The sequence below is a fragment of the Oncorhynchus gorbuscha genome, linkage group LG02 (assembly GCF_021184085.1).
Source record: "Oncorhynchus gorbuscha isolate QuinsamMale2020 ecotype Even-year linkage group LG02, OgorEven_v1.0, whole genome shotgun sequence".
Taxonomy (NCBI): domain Eukaryota; kingdom Metazoa; phylum Chordata; class Actinopteri; order Salmoniformes; family Salmonidae; genus Oncorhynchus; species Oncorhynchus gorbuscha.
In genome coordinates, this window is record NC_060174.1 from 106749384 (window position 1) to 106773072 (window position 23689).

The 23689-nt window shown below is 40.5% G+C and overlaps 1 protein-coding gene across 1 annotated transcript in view; it reads left to right on the forward strand.

The window, feature by feature from the left end:
- The first annotated feature begins 592 nt into the window (after nucleotides 1-592).
- The window catches only part of LOC124015327 (coronin-6-like), a 40846-nt gene continuing 17749 nt past the window's right edge, over nucleotides 593-23689 (forward strand). The window contains exons 1-2 of the mRNA XM_046330507.1: nucleotides 593-1178; nucleotides 11760-11959. Of these exons, the coding sequence (XP_046186463.1) occupies nucleotides 11762-11959 (198 nt within the window). The 5' untranslated portion in view covers nucleotides 593-1178; nucleotides 11760-11761. The remainder of the gene's footprint in view (nucleotides 1179-11759; nucleotides 11960-23689) is intronic.

A 23689-nucleotide genomic window follows, 5' to 3' on the forward strand; every position in this document is an offset into this window, starting at 1 on the left:
TTGAGATAAAACTGTCCAGTTTGAGTGTTTGTTGCAGCTCGGTCTAGCTGCAGCGAAATGCATATGGTATTGATAAGTAATCATAAATAATCATAATGTATGTTGACATCACTGTCATTTCTTATTGGTCTATAGCCATAAAGGCGGGCATTATTAGGTATCAATAAGACACTACTTCCTAACGTTCTCTGCTTAGTTACTCATGAATCAATATGTAAATATTGATTCTCTTTTGTAATGTCAGTCCTCGATAATGTGAGACATATTCCTCCAAAGGCCAATCAAATTAACTGAAGAAGTAAAAACAATCATTTTAATTGGACCATAAACTTCATAGACCTTCTAATGTGTTTGTACTGTCCCTTCAGTCGAATTGCAGCAAGTGTAAAGTGGTGCGTTTTATCGCCCTCTAGCGGCACTACGTGTAGGTGCATGCAGTACATCTCAGCACAACACTGGTCTGGAGAAGCACGCAGCTGTCGAGCCGAAGGAGGACAGATAGTTTGTGACGGAGTGACAGTTTCCGTTGTGTGGCTGACTGACGGAGTAGCACATGGATTTTGTCTGCCTGTTACCCTTAACCAGGATAGTTTAGGAAATGGCTACCAAATTGTGACCGCAGGCTTGTAGGAAAGTCAATTGGTCCATATGGGTCTATCTGTTTGAAAAAGGGAAAAATAAGTATTTAGGCATGTCTGACGGTTTGTAGTAGAATATAGTTCACAATCACCGCAGGTCGTCTAAGTTTTAATGTGAGCTACTATCCCACTCTCCCTCTTCGGGTGCTTGTGTAGAACAGCCTGGCCCGTGACCAGCTGTCCCCGACGTGCGATCCCAGCACAATCTATGGCTCTTCCACCCTCACGCGAGAGATAGCCCGACACGGACAGGACTCTTTCGAAAATAGACCGGACCGCTTTGACCCCCCTCTCCTGTCCCCCACACACACACCCTCCCGTCAAATCCACTCCCTTCTCTCTCCGCTGAGGAGCGTCGTAGTTGTACCCCGCTCCCCGTTCGCCAAGCCCGCACCGACTGTACAAAACTGGACCACAGAGAACCAGATAAAACATTCCAATAAGCGTTACCGAGAACAGAAAACTACCAAGGGAAGGGGGAGAGGAGAATTCGGAGGTCAAACGACAGTGGCGATCCCCATCAAATACCAAGCTGATTGGGTGAGTTGCCTGAATGAATTGCCTTAAACCAGCGGTGTTTTAATATCGTTAATAGTCGTCGATGCAGTTGAATGGACAGCTTGTATCGCATTGCCAGTGTGTGCATAGTAATGCTGGGAAAGTCATAGATTGTGACTGCGCACTTTTTCTCGGGACAGTGGCGAGCTTTAAATTGTGATTGCTGAACTAAATGGAGCACGTTATGCAAGGGAGGGGGGAGGATTTACCCCCCGCTCCTCCCCCTCTCCCTATAGGGGTGAAATTATTAGGCTACTGGTTCAGGTTTCCAGATGTGTTTGTGTGTCCATACGCGCACAAGGAGTTTGTGTCTGTATGTGCCGATATTCTTGTTATTGACATATCAAGGAGATCGGTATCATTATACTCTCTGGGATGATTATGCCCTCTCCCCGGAGCCCCAGGGAGGTAGGGGGGAGAGGGGGTTGGAAAGGACAGTTTGACATGTCTATATTAGGTGACCATGTCATTCTTTCACCCTGTCTCGAGAGCCATGCCATGCGCCAGGGCAGAGCACAAAAAATAAGAGCTGTGGCCTATCGGAACACACACACACACACACACACACACACACACACACACACACACACACACACACACACACACACACACACACACACACACACACACACACACACACACACACACACACACACACACACACACACACACACACACACACACACACACACACACACACAAACCGACAGACTGACTGGAATATTACAAACAAACGGAACTTGTCTACACAGTAATGGAACTAGTTTAATTAACTGCTTGTAAGTCGCTCTGGATACGCACGTTTGCTAGGTGACGACATTTAGAATGTAATGTAAATTACACTTTTATTTCTGGGATATTAACGACCAGGAAAGCTATGCCTATATTTGAACTTTGAACCGTTTGTTTTTAAAGAATAGGCCTAATTTATTACAGTGTTACAAACTATTGAATAACAAGACAAATGTCCCTAAATATATCAGTAACAACGACGGCTCCTTGTTTAAAGAGAACCTATTGTGATGGAGTTGGGTAACTAAGAGGGGATCATGCCTTTGTAGACTAAACATTTCCTGTTAGCATTATGTTCAACAGCGTGGTTTCTACTGGGGTTGAATGGCGGGAAACCCGGTTCCCGAGATTTACCGTCATTTACTGCCCAAAACCACTTCCCTTTCCCGGGATAAATAACTTCAAGGAAAGTGGAAATTATAATAAATTATTTATATGAACAGCATAACGTTAAATGGAATTGTTAAATTATATACAATGTCTACGTTTGGCTTATATCTACGGCCTCTGCATGATGAATCAACGCTTAGGGTGGGGACAGACAGTACAACGCATGTAGACCTGTCATCTCATCTTGTTAACTTTTTTTCAGGGTTGGGACAAACAAACAAATTATAGGGTGGGGACAGACAGTACAACGCTCAGGGTGGGGACAGACAGTACAACGCTCAGGGTGGGGACAGACAGTACAACGCATGTATGTCATCTCATCTTGTTAACTTTTTTTTCTTGAGACAAATCAAATCAAATTATATTAGTCACATGCGCAGAATACAACAGGTGTAGTAGACCTTACAGTGAAATGCTGAATACAACAGGTGTAGTAGACCTTACAGTGAAATGCTGAATACAACAGGTGTAGTAGACCTTACAGTGAAATGCTGAATACAACAGGTGTAGTAGACCTTACAGTGAAATGCTGAATACAACAGGTGTAGTAGACCTTACAGTGAAATGCTGAATACAACAGGTGTAGTAGACCTTACAGTGAAATGCTGAATACAACAGGTGTAGTAGACCTTACAGTGAAATGCTGAATACAACAGGTGTAGGTAGACCTTACAGTGAAATGCTGAATACAACAGGTGTAGTAGACATTACAGTGAAATGCTGAATACAACAGGTGTAGTAGACATTACAGTGAAATGCAGAATACAACAGGTGTAGTAGACATTACAGTGAAATGCTGAATACAACAGGTGTAGTAGACATTACAGTGAAATGCTGAATACAACAGGTGTAGTAGACATTACAGTGAAATGCAGAATACAACAGGTGTAGGTAGACCTTACAGTGAAATGCTGAATACAACAGGTGTAGTAGACCTTACAGTGAAATGCAGAATACAACAGGTGTAGTAGACATTACAGTGAAATGCTGAATACAACAGGTGTAGTAGACATTACAGTGAAATGCTGAATACAACAGGTGTAGTAGACATTACAGTGAAATGCTGAATACAACAGGTGTAGTAGACCTTACAGTGAAATGCAGAATACAAAAGGTGTAGTAGACATTACAGTGAAATGCTGAATACAACAGGTGTAGTAGACCTCACAGTGAAATGATTACTTACAAGCCTCTAACCAACAATGCCGTATAATAAATACAGATAAGAATAAGAAATTAAAGTAACAATTAATTAAGGAGCAGCAGTAAAATAACAATAGTGAAACAATATACAGGGTATTACGGTACAGAGTCAATGTGGAGGCTATATACAGGGTATTACGGTACAGAGTCAATGTGGAGGCTATATACAGGGTATTGCGGTACAGAGTCAATGTGGAGGCTATATACAGGGTATTACGGTACAGAGTCAATGTGGAGGCTATATACAGGGGGTACCGGTACAGAGTCAATGTGGAGGCTATATACAGGGGTACCGGTACAGAATGTGGAGGCTATATACAGGGGGTAAATACAGGGGTACCGGTACAGAGTCAATGTGGAGGCTATATATACAGAGGGGTACAGAGTCGGCTATATACAGAGTCAGTGTACCGGTACAGGATGTGGACTATATACAGACAGGGGGGTACCGGTACAGAGTCAATGTGGAGGCTATATACAGGGGGTACCGGTACAGAGTCAATGTGGAGGCTATATACAGGGGGTACCGGTACAGAGTCAATGTGGAGGCTATATACAGGGTATTACGGTACAGAGTCAATGTGGAGGCTATATACAGGGTATTACGGTACAGAGTCAATGTGGAGGCTATATACAGGGGGTACCGGTACAGAGTCAATGTGGAGGCTATATACAGGGGGTACCGGTACAGAGTCAGTGTGGAGACTATATACAGTCAATGGGGCTATATACAGGGGGTACAGAGTCAATGTGGAGGCTATATACAGGGGGTACCGGTACAGAGTCAATGTGGAGGCTATATACAGGGGGTACAGAGTCGGTACAGAGTCAAGTGTGGAGGCTATATACAGGGGGTACCGGTACAGAGTCAATGTGGAGGCTATATACAGGGGGTACCGGTACAGAGTCAATGTGGAGGCTATATACACCGGTACAGGGGTACCGGTACAGAGTCAATGTGGAGGCTATATACAGGGTATTACGGTACAGAGTCAATGTGGAGGCTATATACACAGGGTGTGGAGGCCAGGGGTACAGAGTCAATGTGGAGGCTATATACAGGGTGTTACGGTACAGAGTCAATGTGGAGGCTATATACAGGGTGTACCGGTACAGAGTCAATGTGCGGGGGGGAACCAGTTAGTCGAGGTAATTGAGGTAATATGTACATGTAGGTAGAGTTATTAAAGTGACTATGCATAGATAATAACAACAGAGAGTAGCAGCGGTGTAAAAGAGGTGGGGAGGGATGCAAATAGTCTGGGTAGCCATTTGATAAGGCATTCAGGAGTCTAAAGGGGGTAGAAGCTGTTTATAGACGCCTCTTGGACCTAGACTTGGGGCCCCGGTACTGCTAGACTATAGTCATTTAATTCAGACCCATAACCATTCAGACCCATAACCATTCAGACCTCATAACCATTCAGATGGTGGTAGACTATAACAGTTATTAATTCAGACCCATAACCATTACCGTGACCCATAACCATTCAGATGGTGGTAGCGGAGAGGACAGTCTATGACTAGGGTGGCTGGAGTCTTTGACAATTTTTAGGGCTTTCCTCTCACACCGCCTGGTATAGAGGTCCTGGATGGCAGGAAGCTTGGCCCCAGTTATGTACTGGGCCGTTCGCACTACCCTCTGTAGCACCTTGTGTTTGGAGGCCGAGCAGGTGCCATACCAGGCAGTGCTGCAACCATGCTCTCGATGGTGCAGCTGTAGAACCTTTTGAGGATCTGAGGACCCATGCCAAATCTTTTCAGTCTCCTGAGGGGGAAAAGGTTTGCTGCAGCATAGCCTATGTCACGTTGTTTTTTAATTGTAAAGATTATATTTTTATTTTATTTCAGCTGCAGAATTTTAAAACTGCCTACTACGAATATCGTTGCATTCAGATGGGGGTAGACTATAGCAGTTATTAATTCAGACCCATAACCATTCAGACCCATAACCATTCAGATGGTGGTAGACTATAGCAGTTATTAATTCAGACCCATAACCATTCAGATGGTGGTAGACTATAGCAGTTATTAATTCAGACCCATAACCATTCAGATGGTGGTAGACTATAGCAGTTATTAATTCAGACCCATAACCATTCAGATGGTGGTAGACTATAGCAGTTATTAATTCAGACCCATAACCATTCAGATGGTGGTAGACTATAGCAGTTATTAATTCAGACCCATGGCCTGGTACTCAGGGCTCTATTGTCCCTCCATCAGGTCCTAATGGTCTGGTACTCATGGCTCTATTGTCCCTCCATCAGGTCCTAATGGCCTGGTACTCAGGGCTCTATTGTCCCTCCATCAGGTCCTAATGACCTGGTACTCAGGGCTCTATTGTCCCTCCATCACATCCTAATGGCCTGGTACCCAGGGCTCTATTGTCCCTCCATCAGGTCCTAATGGCCTGGTACTCAGGGCTCTATTGTCCCTCCCTCCAGTCTGACCATCAATGCAAATGCAATTGAAAATCAAATCAAGCACTTCCTGAGAGCCCTGGCTTTTAGAGTTTGAGCTGAATAGGATCACAAGTTTCTCCTCATAGCTGGTTGATGCATGGAATGAAATGTGTTCCTATAAACCCATGTTGCACAACATTTCTATAGTCTATGCTATGCAATTGCAAGAGAAAAAAAATAGTTTTGATGTCCTGTAGCAGCTTATCTGCAATCAAATGACCAAATCGCCCTCTAGTGGCCTCGTGTGGAATATTATTAATATGTCTCATAATTTCACAGTGTCACCAGAAAAGCACCCCCTCACCATCAGACCTCCTCCTCCATGCTTCACGGTGGGAAACACATGTGGAGATCATCCGTTCACCTACTCTGCTTCTCACAAAGACACAGCGGTTGGAACCAAAATCTCACATTTGGACTCATCAGACCAAAGGACAGATTTCCACCAGTCTAATGTCCATTGCTTGTGTTTCTTGGCCCAAGCAAGTCTCTTCTTCTTATTGGTGTCCTTTAGTAGTGGTCTCTTTGCAGCAAATCTTTGCAGCAATTCACGCAGTCTCCTCTGAACAGTTGATGTTGAGATGTGTCTGTTACGTGAACTCTGTGAAGCATTTATTTGGGCTACAGTTAGGTGCAGTTATTCTAATGAACTTATCCTCTGCAGCAGAGGTAACTCTGGGTCTTCCTTTCCTGTGGTTGTCCTCATGAGAGCCAGTTTCATCATAGCGCTTGTTGGTTTTGTGACTGCACTTGAAAAAACTTTCAAAATTCTTGAAATGTTACATATTGACTGATCTTCAAGTCCTAAAGTAATGATGGACTGTTGTTGCTCTTTACTTATTTGAGCTGTTCTTGCCATAATATGGACTTGGTATTTTACCAAATAGGGCTATCTTCTGTATACCACCCCTACCTTGTCACAACACAACTGATTGGCTCAAATGTAATAAGAAGGAAACAAATTCCACAAATTAACTTTTAACACACCTGTTAAATTAATTGAAATGCATTCCAGGTCACTACCTCATGAAGCTGGTTGAGAGAATGCCAAGAGTGTGCAAAGATGTCAGCAAGGCAAAGGGTGGCTATTTTGAAGATTCTAAAATATAAAATACATTTTGACTTATTTAAAACTTTTTTGGTTACTACATAAATCCATATGTGTTATTTCATAGTTTTGATGTCTTCACTATTATTCTACAATGTAGAAAATAGTCCAAATAAAGAAAAACCCTTGATTGAGTAGATGTTTCCAAACCTTTGACTGGTACTGTATATATAGTGTAACATTGGGATGCAAACTCAAAATGTAATACATTTCAACTCTATATATGACATGGTACAGGTGGCTTATTTTAAGCCCATAACCATGGGTGTGAGTTGTATACCTTTGTACAACACGATAGTTTCATCAGCTGTGAGACGTCTGTGTTGTGACAAAACTGCACATTTTAGAGTAAAATTTTATTGTCCCCAGCACAAGGTGCACCTGTGTAAAGACCATGCTGTTAAATCAGCGTCTTGCTATGCCACACCTGTCAATTGGATGGATTATCTTGGCAAAGGAGAAATGCTCACTAACAGGGATGTAAACAAAATTGTGCAGAACATTTGAGACTTTTTAAAATAATATTTTTGTGCATATGGAACATTTCTGGGATCTTTTATTTCAGCTCATGAAACATGGGACCAACCCTTTACATGTTGCGTTTATATTTTTTGTTCCGTATACATCACAGAAGACTGAAATATAACAAAACCGTTTGACATAGAAACACCAAAAAAAAGTTGATTAATTATCATTATGAAAAATATCGACCCATGAAATAATATTCCACCCATGAGGCCTCAAGGTCATTCAACCACAGGAAAGGAAACCCAATCCTGTGTACGGGTTCAGCAACTCCGGTGTACTTCAACAGCAAAGTTAGTGCTTCTACACCTGCATTGCTTGCTGTTTGGGGTTTAAGGCTGGGTTTCTGTATAGCACTTTGAGATATCAGCTGATGTACGAAGGGGCTATATAAATACATTTGATTTGATTTGATTTGTTGCTTTGAAAAAATGTCATTCCTGTTCATCATGTTAGACTATAACTGTACACTATAAATAAAGATGTTCCTTGAATATTTTTGCCCATGACATATTCTAATATACATTTCAGAGCATTATTATTTACCTATCCCAACATAGGCATGTATTATTTATCCCAACATAGGCATGTATTACATTTACATTTAAGTCATTTAGCAGACGCTCTTATCCAGAGCGACTTACAAATTGGTGCATTCACCTTATGACATCCAGTGGAACAGTCACTTTACAATAGTGCATCTAAATCTTAAAGGGGGGGATACTTATTCTAGCCTAGGTATTCCTTAAAGAGGTGGGGTTTCAGGTGTCTCCGGAAGGTGGTGATTGACTCCGCTGTCCTGGCGTCGTGAGGGAGTTTGTTCCACCATTGGGGGGCCAGAGCAGCAAACAGTTTTGCCTGGGCTGAGCGGGAGCTGTACTTCCTCAGTGGTAGGGAGGTGAGCAGGTCAGAGGTGGATGAACGCAGTGCCCTTGTTTGGGTGTAGGGCCTGATCAGAGCCTGGAGGTACTGAGGTGCCGTTCCCCTCACAGCTCCGTAGGCAAGCACCATGGTCTTGTAGCGGATGCGAGCTTCAACTGGAAGCCAGTGGAGAGAACGGAGGAGCGGGATGACGTGAGAGAACTTGGGAAGGTTGAACACCAGACGGGCTGCGGCGTTCTGGATGAGTTGAAGGGGTTTAATAGCACAGGCAGGGAGCCCAGCCAACAGCGAGTTGCAGTAATCCAGACGGGAGATGACAAGTGCCTGGATTAGGACCTGCGCCGCTTCCTGTGTGAGGCAGGGTCGTACTCTGCGGATGTTGTAGAGCATGAACCTGCAGGAACGGGCCACCGCCTTGATGTTGGTTGAGAACGACAGGGTGTTGTCCAGGATCACACCAAGGTTCTTAGCGCTCTGGGAGGAGGACACAATGGAGTTGTCAACCGTGATGGCGAGATCATGGAACAGGCAGTCCTTCCCCGGGAGGAAGAGCAGCTCCGTCTTGCCGAGGTTCAGCTTGAGGTGGTGATCCATCATCCACACTGATATGTCTGCCAGACATGCAGAGATGCGATTCGCCACCTGGTCATCAGAAGGGGGAAAGGAGAAGATTAGTTGTGTGTCATCTGCATAGCAATGATAGGAGAGACCATGTGAGGTTATGACAGAGCCAAGTGACTTGGTGTATAGCGAGAATAGGAGAGGGCCTAGAACAGAGCCCTGGGGGACACCAGTGGTGAGAGCGCGTGGTGAGGAGACAGATTCTCGCCACGCCACCTGGTAGGAGCGACCTGTCAGGTAGGACGCAATCCAAGCGTGGGCCGCGCCGGAGATACCCAACTCGGAGAGGGTGGAGAGGAGGATCTGATGGTTCACAGTATCGAAGGCAGCCGATAGATCTAGAAGGATGAGAGCAGAGGAGAGAGAGTTAGCTTTAGCAGTGCGGAGCGCCTCCGTGATACAGAGGAGAGCAGTCTCAGTTGAATGACTAGTCTTGAAACCTGACTGATTTGGATCAAGAAGGTCATTCAGAGAGAGATAGCGGGAGAGCTGGCCAAGGACGGCACGTTCAAGAGTTTTGGAGAGAAAAGAATGAAGGGATACTGGTCTGTAATTGTTGACATCGGAGGGATCGAGTGTAGGTTTTTCAGAAGGGGTGCAACTCTCGCTCTCTTGAAGACGGAAGGGACGTAGCCAGCGGTCAGTGATGAGTTGATGAGCGAGGTGAGGTAAGGGAGAAGGTCTCCGGAAATGGTCTGGAGAAAAGGGGAGGGGATAGGGTCAAGCGGGCAGGTTGTTGGGCGGCCGGCCGTCACAAGACGCGAGATTTCATCTGGAGAGAGAGGGAGAAAGAGGGCAGAGCACAGGGTAGGGCAGTGTGAGCAGAACCAGCGGTGTCGTTTGACTTAGCAAACGAGGATCGGATGTCGTCGACCTTCTTTTCAAAATGGTTGACGAAGTCGTCTGCAGAGAGGGAGGAGGGGGAGGGGGAGGAGGATTCAGGAGGGAGGAGAAGGTGGCAAAGAGCTTCCTAGGGTTAGAGGCAGATGCTTGGAATTTAGCGTGGTAGAAAGTGGCTTTAGCAGCAGAGACAGAGGAGGAAAATGTAGAGAGGAGGGAGTGAAAGGATGCCAGGTCCGCAGGGAGGCGAGTTTTCCTCCATTTCCGCTCGGCTGCCCGGAGCCCTGTTCTGTGAGCTCGCAATGAGTCATCGAGCCACGGAGCGGGAGGGGAGGACCGAGCCGGCCTGGAGGATAGGGGACATAGAGAGTCAAAGGATGCAGAGAGGGAGGAGAGGAGGGTTGAGGAGGCAGAATCAGGAGATAGGTTGGAGAAGGTTTGAGCGGAGGGAAGAGATGATAGGATGGAAGAGGAGAGAGTAGCGGGGGAGAGAGAGCGAAGGTTGGGACGGCGCGATACCATCCGAGTAGGGGCAGTGTGGGAGGTGTTGGATGAGAGCGAGAGGGAAAAGGATACAAGGTAGTGGTCGGAGACTTGGAGGGGAGTTGCAATGACGTTAGTGGAAGAACAGCATCTAGTAAAGATGAGGTCGAGCGTATTGCCTGCCTTGTGAGTAGGGGGAAGGTGAGAGGGTGAGGTCAAAAGAGGAGAGGAGTGGAAAGAAGGAGGCAGAGAGGAATGAGTCAAAGGTAGACGTGGGGAGGTTAAAGTCGCCCAGAACTGTGAGAGGTGAGCCGTCCTCAGGAAAGGAGCTTATCAAGGCATCAAGCTCATTGATGAACTCTCCGAGGGAACCTGGAGGGCGATAAATGATAAGGATGTTAAGCTTGAAAGGGCTGGTAACTGTGACAGCATGGAATTCAAAGGAGGCGATAGACAGATGGGTAAGGGGAGAAAGAGAGAATGACCACTTGGGAGAGATGAGGATCCCGGTGCCACCACCCCGCTGACCAGAAGCTCTCGGGGTGTGCGAGAACACGTGGGCGGACGAAGAGAGAGCAGTAGGAGTAGCAGTGTTGTCTGTGGTGATCCATGTTTCCGTTAGTGCCAAGAAGTCGAGGGACTGGAGGGAGGCATAGGCTGAGATGAACTCTGCCTTGTTGACCGCAGATCGGCAATTCCAGAGGCTACCGGAGACCTGGAACTATTTATCCCAACATTGGGATATGCATAGGCACTTTAAGAACTCATGCATTTGTGTAAACCTCATTAAAGCTACAACACTGTCAGTGTTCAACCACAACATGTGATGACAATACAACAGAACAGATTAACCAAAATGACATTTACGCTCACGGGTGACCAAAAATAACTATCTGAAAGCCACATGTCTAGTCTTTTGATATCGCAATAACCCAGCATTAATAAACCTGTACCCAGCATCAATTAAACCTGCACCCAGGTTGGGGTTGTTTGGATGACCCAACTGCTGAATTACAGGCATTGGGTCATAGTGTATCTTCTCAATGGAGGAGGAGAGATCAGTCGGATGATTCACATGATACAGGACCTATATTCATCATGAATTATGAAATTATTGATTAAATTATTAAATGATTGATTGATGGAAATTGCATATCTGAGATTGTCAATCTCTCCCACACCTCCATCTTTGTCTTACCCTCTCCCACTCAACTTTATCTCTCCCCCCGACCCCTCCCTCCCTCGTCTCTATAGCGATGAGTCGCAGCATCGTACGACAGAGTAAGTTCCGACACGTCTTTGGCCAGGCGGTGAAGACGGAGCAGGGCTACGATGACATACGCGTTTCCAAGGTGACGTGGGACAGCTCGTTCTGTGCCGTCAACCCAAAGTTCCTGGCCGTCATCGTGGAGTCCAGTGGGGGCGGAGCCTTTCTCGTCCTGCCCCTCTCTAAGGTCAGTAAAGGAGCAATCCGCAGTTTAAACTAATAGCAAAGCAGTAACCCAACCACTTCTTTTGGTTAACAGCTGAGACACCACCGCCATGGTAAGGCTGGCAGCCTGAGTGTGTGTGTGTGTGTGTGTGTGTGTGTGTGTGTGTGTGTGTGTGTGTGTGTGTGTGTGTGTGTGTGTGTGTGTGTGTGTGTGTGTGTGTGTGTGTGTGTGTGTGTGTGTGTGTGTGTGTGTGTGTGTGTGTGTGTGCAATAATCTCTGTCTCTCTGTGTACTGTCTCTGTCTCTGTGTGTGTGTGTGTGTGTGTGTGTGTGTGTGTGTGTGTGTGTGTGTGTGTGTGTGTGTGTGTGTGTGTGTGTGTGTGTGTGTGTGTGTGTGTGTGTGTACAGTAATCTCTACGCCCCTACTGTCTCTGTCTCTGTCTCTGTGTGTGTGTACAGTAATCTCTGCGCCCCTACTGTCTCTGTCTCTGTGTGTGTGTGTGTACAGTAATCTCTACGCCCTTACTGTCTGTGTGTGTGTGTGTGTGTGTGTGTGTGTGTGTGTGTGTGTGTGTGTGTGTGTGTGTGTGTGTGTGTGTGTGTGTGTGTGTGTGTGTGTGTGTGTACAGTAATCTCTACGCCCCTACTGTCTGTGTGTGTGTGTGTACAGTAATCTCTACGCCCCTACTGTCTGTGTGTGTGTGTGTGTGTGTGTGTGTGTGTGTGTGTGTGTGTGTGTGTGTGTGTGTGTGTGTGTGTGTGTGTGTGTGTGTGTGTGTGTGTGTGTGTGTGTGTGTGTGTGTGTGTGTGTGTGTGTGTGTGTGTGTGTGTGATCCACCCCTATAGGGGTATTCTCTCTTGGGCCAGATTCTCCAAGTGGTTGCTTTGTTCACCAGAGCAAAGTTCTGCACCTGTTTCATTCCACAGGGAATAACACACAGAAACATTAGAACTAAGGGAAGAACACACAGAAACAATAGAACTAAAGGAAGAACACACAGAAACAATAGAACTAAAGGAAGAACACACAGAAACAATAGAACTAAAGGAAGAACACACAGAAACAATAGAACTAAAGGAAGAACACACAGAAACAATAGAACTAAAGGAAGAACACACAGAAACAATAGAACTAAAGGAAGAACACACAGAAACAATAGAACTAAAGGAAGAACACACAGAAACAATAGAACTAAAGGAAGAACACACAGAAACAATAGAACTAAAGGAAGAACACACAGAAACAATAGAACTAAAGGAAGAACACACAGAAACAATAGAACTAAAGGAAGAACACACAGAAACAATAGAACTAAAGGAAGAACACACAGAAACAATAGAACTAAAGGAAGAACAAATATGTTAACAGGAAATAAGTATAGATTAATAAGTATAGATAAATAAGTATAGCTTCATAAGTATAGATTAATAAGTATAGATTAATAAGTATAGATAAATAAGTATAGATTCATAAGTATAGATTAATAAGTATAGATTAATAAGTATAGATTCATAAGTATAGATTAATAAGTATAGATTAATACGTATAGATAAATAAGTATAGATTCATAAGTATAGATTAATAAGTATAGCTTCATAAGTATAGATAAATAAGTATAGATTAATACGTATAGATAAATAAGTATAGATTCATAAGTATAGATTAATAAGTATAGCTTCATAAGTATAGATTAATAAGTATAGCTTCATAAGTATAGATTAATACGTATAGATAAATAAGTATAGCTTCATAAGTATAGATTAATACGTATAGATAAATAAGTATAGATTCATAAGTATAGATTAATAAGTATAGCTTCATAAGTATAGATAAATAAGTATAGCTTCATAAGTATAGATTAATACGTATAGATAAATAAGTATAGCTTCATAAGTATAGATTCATAAGTATAGATTAATACGTATAGATAAATAAGTATAGCTTCATAAGTATAGATTAATACGTATAGATAAATAAGTATAGATTCATAAGTATAGATTCATAAGTATAGCTTCATAAGTATAGATTAATAAGTATAGATTAATAAGTATAGATAAATACGTATAGATTAATAAGTATAGATTAATACGTATAGATAAATAAGTATAGATTCATAAGTATAGATTAATAAGTATAGATTAATACGTATAGATAAATAAGTATAGATTCATAAGTATAGATTAATAAGTATAGCTTCATAAGTATAGATTAATAAGTATAGATTAATAAGTATAGATAAATAAGTATAGATTAATACGTATAGATAAATAAGTATAGATTCATAAGTATAGATTAATAAGTATAGATTAATACATATAGATAAATAAGTATAGATTCATAAGTATAGATTAATAAGTATAGATTAATAAGTATAGCTTCATAAGTATAGATAAATAAGTATAGCTTCATAAGTATAGATTAATACGTATAGATAAATAAGTATAGCTTCATAAGTATAGCTTCATAAGTATAGATTAATACGTATAGATAAATAAGTATAGATTCATAAGTATAGATTAATAAGTATAGCTTCATAAGTATAGATAAATAAGTATAGCTTCATAAGTATAGATTAATACGTATAGATGAATAAGTATAGCTTCATAAGTATAGATAAATAAGTATAGCTTCATAAGTATAGATTAATACGTATAGATAAATAAGTATAGATTAATAAGTATAGATTAATAAGTATAGCTTCATAAGTATAGATTAATAAGTATAGCTTCATAAGTATAGATTAATACGTATAGATAAATAAGTATAGATTAATACGTATAGATGAATAAGTATAGCTTCATAAGTATAGATAAATAAGTATAGATTAATACGTATAGATGAATAAGTATAGCTTCATAAGTATAGATAAATAAGTATAGCTTCATAAGTATAGATTAATACGTATAGATGAATAAGTATAGCTTCATAAGTATAGATTAATAAGTATAGCTTCATAAGTATAGATTAATACGTATAGCTTCATAAGTATAGATTAATAAGTATAGCTTCATAAGTATAGATTAATACGTATAGATTAATAAGTATAGCATTATAAGTATAGATAAATAAGTATAGCTTCATAAGTATAGATAAATAAGTATAGATGAATACGTATAGATTAATAGGTATAGCTTCATAAGTATAGATTAATAAGTATAGCTTCATAAGTATAGATTAATAAGTATAGATTAATAAGTAGAGCTTCATAAGTATAGCTTCATAAGTATAGATTAATACGTATAGATTAATAAGTATAGCTACATAAATATAGATTAATACGTATAGATTAATAAGTATAGCTACATAAGTATAGATTAATACGTATAGATTAATAAGTATAGCTTCATAAGTATAGATTAATAAGTATAGCTTCATAAGTATAGATAAATAAGTATAGATTAATACGTATAGATAAATAAGTATAGATTCATAAGTATAGATTAATAAGTATAGCTTCATAAGTATAGATTAATAAGTATAGCTTCATAAGTATAGATTAATACGTATAGATAAATAAGTATAGCTTCATAAGTATAGATTAATACGTATAGATAAATAAGTATAGATTCATAAGTATAGATTAATAAGTATAGCTTCATAAGTATAGATAAATAAGTATAGCTTCATAAGTATAGATTAATACGTATAGATAAATAAGTATAGCTTCATAAGTATAGATTAATAAGTATAGCTTCATAAGTATAGATAAATAAGTATAGCTTCATAAGTATAGATTAATACGTATAGATAAATAAGTATAGATTCATAAGTATAGATTCATAAGTATAGCTTCATAAGTATAGATTAATAAGTATAGATTAATAAGTATAGATAAATACGTATAGATTAATAAGTATAGATTAATACGTATAGATAAATAAGTATAGATTCATAAGTATAGATTAATAAGTATAGATTAATACGTATAGATAAATAAGTATAGATTCATAAGTATAGATTAATAAGTATAGCTTCATAAGTATAGATTAATAAGTATAGATTAATAAGTATAGATAAATACGTATAGATTAATAAGTATAGATTAATACGTATAGATAAATAAGTATAGATTCATAAGTATAGATTAATAAGTATAGATTAATACATATAGATAAATAAGTATAGATTCATAAGTATAGATTAATAAGTATAGATTAATAAGTATAGCTTCATAAGTATAGATAAATAAGTATAGCTTCATAAGTATAGATTAATACGTATAGATAAATAAGTATAGCTTCATAAGTATAGCTTCATAAGTATAGATTAATACGTATAGATAAATAAGTATAGATTCATAAGTATAGATTAATAAGTATAGCTTCATAAGTATAGATAAATAAGTATAGCTTCATAAGTATAGATTAATACGTATAGATGAATAAGTATAGCTTCATAAGTATAGATAAATAAGTATAGCTTCATAAGTATAGATTAATACGTATAGATAAATAAGTATAGATTAATAAGTATAGATTAATAAGTATAGCTTCATAAGTATAGATTAATAAGTATAGCTTCATAAGTATAGATTAATACGTATAGATAAATAAGTATAGATTAATACGTATAGATGAATAAGTATAGCTTCATAAGTATAGATAAATAAGTATAGATTAATACGTATAGATGAATAAGTATAGCTTCATAAGTATAGAATAAATAAGTATAGATTAATAAGTATAGATTAATAAGTATAGATGAATAAGTATAGCTTCATAAGTATAGATTAATAAGTATAGCTTCATAAGTATAGATTAATACGTATAGCTTCATAAGTATAGATTAATAAGTATAGCTTCATAAGTATAGATTAATACGTATAGATTAATAAGTATAGCATCATAAGTATAGATAAATAAGTATAGCTTCATAAGTATAGATAAATAAGTATAGATGAATACGTATAGATTAATAGGTATAGCTTCATAAGTATAGATTAATAAGTATAGCTTCATAAGTATAGATTAATAAGTATAGATTAATAATAGAGCTTCATAAGTATAGCTTCATAAGTATAGATTAATACGTATAGATTAATAAGTATAGCTACATAAATATAGATTAATACGTATAGATTAATAGATAGCTACATAAGTATAGATTAATAAGTATAGATTAATAAGTATAGCTTCATAAGTATAGATTAATAAGTATAGCTAGATAAGTATAGATTAATACATATAGATTAATAAGTATAGATTAATAAGTATAGATTAATAAGTATAGCTTCATAAGTATAGATTAATAAGTATAGCTTAAGTATAGATTAATACGTATAGATGAATAAGTATAGCTTCATAAGTATAGATAAATATAGTATAGCTAGATAAATAAGTATAGATTAATACGTATAGATGAATAAGTATAGCTTCATAATATAGATTAATAGATAGATGAATAAGTATAGCTTCATAAGTATAGATTAATAAGTATAGCTTCATAAGTATAGATTAATACGTATAGCTTCATAAGTATAGATTAATAAGTATAGCTTCATAAGTATAGATTAATACGTATAGATTAATAAGTATAGCATCATAAGTATAGATAAATAAGTATAGCTTCATAAGTATAGATAAATAAGTATAGATGAATACGTATAGATTAATAGGTATAGCTTCATAAGTATAGATTAATAAGTATAGCTTCATAAGTATAGATTAATAAGTATAGATTAATAAGTAGAGCTTCATAAGTATAGCTTCATAAGTATAGATTAATACGTATAGATTAATAAGTATAGCTACATAAATATAGATTAATACGTATAGATTAATAAGTATAGCTACATAAGTATAGATTAATACGTATAGATTAATAAGTATAGCTTCATAAGTATAGATTAATAAGTATAGCTAGATAAGTATAGATTAATACATATAGATTAATAAGTATAGATTAATAAGTATAGATTAATAAGTATAGCTTCATAAGTATAGATTAATAAGTATAGCTTCATAAGTATAGATTAATACGTATAGATGAATAAGTATAGCTTCATAAGTATAGATGAATACGTATAGCTTCATAAGTATAGATAAATAAGTATAGATTAATACGTATAGATGAATAAGTATAGCTTCATAAGTATAGATTAATACGTATAGATGAATAAGTATAGCTTCATAAGTATAGATTAATAAGTATAGCTTCATAAGTATAGATTAATACGTATAGCTTCATAAGTATAGATTAATAAGTATAGCTTCATAAGTATAGATTAATACGTATAGATTAATAAGTATAGCATCATAAGTATAGATAAATAAGTATAGCTTCATAAGTATAGATAAATAAGTATAGATGAATACGTATAGATTAATAGGTATAGCTTCATAAGTATAGATTAATAAGTATAGCTTCATAAGTATAGATTAATAAGTATAGATTAATAAGTAGAGCTTCATAAGTATAGCTTCATAAGTATAGATTAATACGTATAGATTAATAAGTATAGCTACATAAATATAGATTAATACGTATAGATTAATAAGTATAGCTACATAAGTATAGATTAATACGTATAGATTAATAAGTATAGCTTCATAAGTATAGATTAATAAGTATAGCTAGATAAGTATAGATTAATACATATAGATTAATAAGTATATCTACATAAGTATAGATTAATACGTATAGCTAGATAAGTATAGCTACATAAGTATAGATTAATACGTATAGCTACATAAGTATAGCTATATAAATAAGTATAGCTACATAAGTATAGATTAATACGTATAGATTAATAAGTATAGCTACATAAATAAGTATAGCTAGGATGAGTATACTTGGGCTCCTGAGTGGCACAGTGGTCTAAGGCACTGCATCTCAGTGCTAGAGGTATCACTACAGACCCTGGTTCGATTCCAGGCTGTATCACAACCGGCCGTGATTGGGAGTCCCATTGGCCCAACATTTTTACATGAGATTTTAGTCATTTAGAATACACTCTTATCCAGAGAGACTTACAGTTAGTGCCTTCATATCAAGGTAGCCAGGTGAGACAACCACATCATTCATCTCAAGGTAGCCAGGTGAGACAACCACGTATCACAGTGTTAGTAAGGGAAACGTTCCTCAGTAAAGCAGCTATGTATAAGCAGAAACGTTGGCTAATTAATAAATGTATTGCATCAATATAGCAATAGAACACCATGCAACCTTATTTTTCTTTTCATGCGGGTGTTGGTAACAGGCTGTGTTTGTAACAGGCTGTGTTGGTAACAGGCTGTGTTGGTAACATAGTGTGTTTGTAACAGGCTGTGTTGGTAACAGGCTGTGTTGGTAACAGGCTGTGTTGGTAACAGGCTGTGTTGGTAACAGGCTGTGTTGGTAACAGGCTATGTTGGTAACAGGCTGTGTTGGTAACAGGCTGTGTTTGTAACAGGCTGTGTTGGTAACAGGCTGTGTTGGTAACAGGCTGTGTTGGTAACAGGCTGTGTTGGTAACAGAGTGTGTTGGTAACAGGCTGTGTTTGTAACAGGCTGTGTTGGTAACAGGCTGTGTTGGTAACAGGCTGTGTTGGTAACAGGCTGTGTTGGGGGCTGGTTGTCTCAGGGGTTGGTTGTCTCAGGGGTTGGTTGTCTCCGGGCTGGTTGTCTCCGGGCTGGTTGTCTCCGGGCTGGTTGTCTCCGGGCTGGTTGTCTCCGGGGCTGGTTGTCTCAGTGGTTGGTTGTCTCAGGGGTTGGTTGTCTCCGGGCTGGTTGTCTCCGGGCTGGTTGTCTCCGGGCTGGTTGTCTCCGGGCTGGTTGTCTCCGGGGCTGGTTGTCTCAGTGGTTGGTTGTCTCAGTGGTTGGTTGTCTCAGGGGCTGGTTGTCTCCGGGGCTGGTTGTCTCCGGGGCTGGTTGTCTCAGTGGTTGGTTGTCTCAGGGGCTGGTTGTCTCCGGGGCTGGTTGTCTCCGGGGCTGGTTGTCTCCGGGGCTGGTTGTCTCAGGGGCTGGTTGTCTCAGTGGTTGGTTGTCTCCGGGGCTGGTTGTCTCAGGGGCTGGTTGTCTCAGTGGTTGGTTGTCTCAGTGGTTGGTTGTCTCAGGGGCTGGTTGTCTCCGGGGCTGGTTGTCTCCGGGGCTGGTTGTCTCAGTGGTTGGTTGTCTCAGTGGTTGGTTGTCTCAGTGGTTGGTTGTCTCAGTGGTTGGTTGTCTCAGGGGTCAGTTGTCTCAGGGGCCGGTTGTCTCAGGGGCTGGTTGTCTCAGGGGCTGGTTGTCTCCGGGGCTGGTTGTCTCAGGGGCTGGTTGTCTCAGTGGTTGGTTGTCTCCGGGGCTGGTTGTCTCAGGGGTCAGTTGTCTCAGGGGCTGGTTGTCTCAGGGGCTGGTTGTCTCAGGGGCTGGTTGTCTCCGGGGCTGGTTGTCTCAGGGGCTGGTTGTCTCAGGGGCTGGTTGTCTCAGTGGTTGGTTGTCTCAGTGGTTGGTTGTCTCATGGGTCAGTTGTCTCAGGGGCTGGTTGTCTCAGGGGCTGGTTGTCTCAGGGGCTGGTTGTCTCAGTGGTTGGTTGTCTCAGGGGCTGGTTGTCTCCGGGGCTGGTTGTCTCAGGGGCTGGTTGTCTCCGGGGCTGGTTGTCTCCGGGGCTGGTTGTCTCAGGGGCTGGTTGTCTCCGCGGCTGGTTGTCTCCGGGCTGGTTGTCTCCGGGGCTGGTTGTCTCAGGGGCTGGTTGTCTCCGGGGCTGGTTGTCTCAGGGGCTGGTTGTCTCAGGGGCTGGTTGTCTCAGGGGCTGGTTGTCTCAGGGACTGGTTGTCTCAGGGGTCAGTTGTCTCAGGGACTGGTTGTCTCAGGGGCTGGTTGTCTCAGGGACTGGTTGTCTCAGGGGTCAGTTGTCTCAGGGGTTGGTTGTCTCAGGGGCTGGTTGTCTCAGGGGCTGGTTGTCTCAGGGACTGGTTGTCTCAGGGGTCAGTTGTCTCAGGGGTTGGTTGTCTCAGGGGCTGGTTGTCTCAGGGGCTGGTTGTCTCTTGTGGCTGGTTGTCTCAGGGACTGGTTGTCTCTTGTGGCTGGTTGTCTCAGGGGCTGGTTGTCTCAGGGGCTGGTTGTCTCTTGTGGCTGGTTGTCTCAGGGACTGGTTGTCTCTTGTGGCTGGTTGTCTCAGGGACTGGTTGTCTCTTGTGGCTGGTTGTCTCAGGGGTTGATTGTCTCAGGGGCTGGTTGTCTCTTGTGGCTGGTTGTCTCCGGGGCTGGTTGTCTCCGGGGCTGGTTGTCTCCGGGGCTGGTTGTCTCAGGGGCTGGTTGTCTCCGGGGCTGGTTGTCTCAGTGGTTGGTTGTCTCAGTGGTTGGACTGTCAGGACTGCGGCTGGACCACTCAGGACAAGCCATTCTGGTGTCTTTGGCATTAAATATTTGGTGATATTCCTGCAGAAAATACAACTATATCCCAAGGTTAGATTTTCAGAAGACTGAGGCACGGTTTCCACAAATGTTTTATATGGGCTATGCGCCATTCAAATTGATTTTTATTTACATTTACATTTAAGTCATTTAGCAGACGCTCTTATCCAGAGCGACTTACAAATTGGTGCATTCACCTTATGACATCCAGTGGAACAGCCACTTTACAATAGTGCATCTAAATCTTTTAAGGGGGGGGGGTGAGAAGGATTACTTTATCCTATCCTAGGTATTCCTTCAAGAGGTGGGGTTTCAGGTGTATCCGGAAGGTGGTGATTGACTCCGCTGTCCTGGCGTCGTGAGGGAGTTTGTTCCACCATTGGGGGGCCAGAGCAGCGATCAGTTTTGACTGGGCTGAGCGGGAGCTGTACTTCCTCAGTGGTAGGGAGGCGAGCAGGCCAGAGGTGGATGAACGCAGTGCCCTTGTTTGGGTGTAGGGCCTGATCAGAGCCTGGAGGTACTGAGGTGCCGTTCCCCTCACAGCTCCGTAGGCAAGCACCATGGTCTTGTAGCGGATGCGAGCTTCAACTGGAAGCCAGTGGAGAGAGCGGAGGAGCGGGGTGACGTGAGAGAACTTGGGAAGGTTGAACACCAGACGGGCTGCGGCGTTCAAACGCCCTAATCTCTGCCAGTGACAAGCATACCCATATCATGAGGCTGCCACCACAATACATCTTATTTTTTATTTTTTTATTAATTTGGAAAATGTCCATATAATTTTCTTTCACTTTGAAACTTGTGCAATATGTTGTGTAGATCTGTAGAAAAAATAGATTTAGATTTTTTTTTAAATAGATTTTAGATTTAAATTTAAGGCAGCAAAATGTGAAGACTATGCAATGGGTGTGGAGAAAGTTTTTCTTTGAATGATTTGTAAATGTTTGCATTTGGTTGTCACCTGGAATGTGAGGTTTGGTTGTCACCTGGAATGTGGGGTTTGGTTGTCACCTGGAATGTGAGGTTTGGTTGTCACCTGGAATGTGGGGTTTGGTTGTCACCTGGAATGTGGGGTTTGGTTGTCACCTGGAATGTGGGGTTTGGTTGTCACCTGGAATGTGGGGTTTGGTTGTCACCTGGAATGTGAGGTTTGGTTGTCACCTGGAATGTGGGGTTTGGTTGTCACCTGGAATGTAGGGTTTGGTTGTCACCTGGAATGTGGGGTTTGGTTGTCACCTGGAATGTGGGGTTTGGTTGTCACCTGGGATGATCATCATCATCATCATCACAATCATGTAACGGTTTTCTTGTGGTGAAGGAGAGGCGGACCAAAATGCAGTGTGGTTTCTATTCATAGTTCTTTAATAAAGAAAACTATACATGAATAGACTAACAAAACAATAAACGTGAGAAAACCTAAACAGCCCTATCTGGTGCAAACACAGAGACAGGAACGATCACCCACAAACACACAGTGAAACCCAGGCTACCTAAGTATGATTCTCAATCAGAAGAAACAACTAATGACACCTGCCTCTGATTGAGAACCATACTAGGCCGAAACATAGAAATACCCAAATCATAGAAAAACAAACATAGACTGCCCACCCCAACTCACGCCCTGACCATACTAAATAATGACAAAACAAAGGAAATAAAGGTCAGAACGTGACAAATCAACTGTATTATAAAACATTTTGGGGACGGTTGTGGGAAATTCCATGGGTAACAGAATGACATCATGGGTTCCTCATCTGTACTATACAGAAATGCATCATAATGAATGCCATTCTCTTCACGGTGATAGGTACACAAGGGAGAATAACGTAGAATCCTACGTTGCATGTTTTGGTATCATTCTACACACTGGCTATTATTTTAATGAGCTCCGCCTCTGCAAACAAGACCAAATTTGGTTGGTCCTGACCTGACCAAATCTGTACCAATCACAAGACGTCTATGTTTCACAGGCTTGGACACCACAGCAGTAGAGTACAGTACATTACAGTACAACACAGTAGATTATCATGTACTCTAATCTAATCTCCTCTCCTGAACTATACTCTACTGTTTTCTAAGACGCATTTTCTATCTGTTTGACCAGAAATAAAAGCATTTGTTTATCCCTGCTTTTCAGAATGGAAAATGTTTTAAACATTTATATATATTCTTTAATTTCAGAGAATTATAGCCTAAACTCGTAGCTTTCATTTGACACCAAATGTATATGTTAGTGCCTTATACATGGAAATGCCCTTGTTACAATCCAACCCACTGTAGCCATGTTGTTAGGGGATAGATACATATTGCTGAGTGCTAGGATGTAGAGTGAACTAACTAGATGTCTATTGTTGTTGCTAGGATGTAGAGTGAACTAACTAGATGTCTATTGTTGTTGCTAGGATGTAGAGTGAACTAACTAGATGTCTATTGTTGTTGCTAG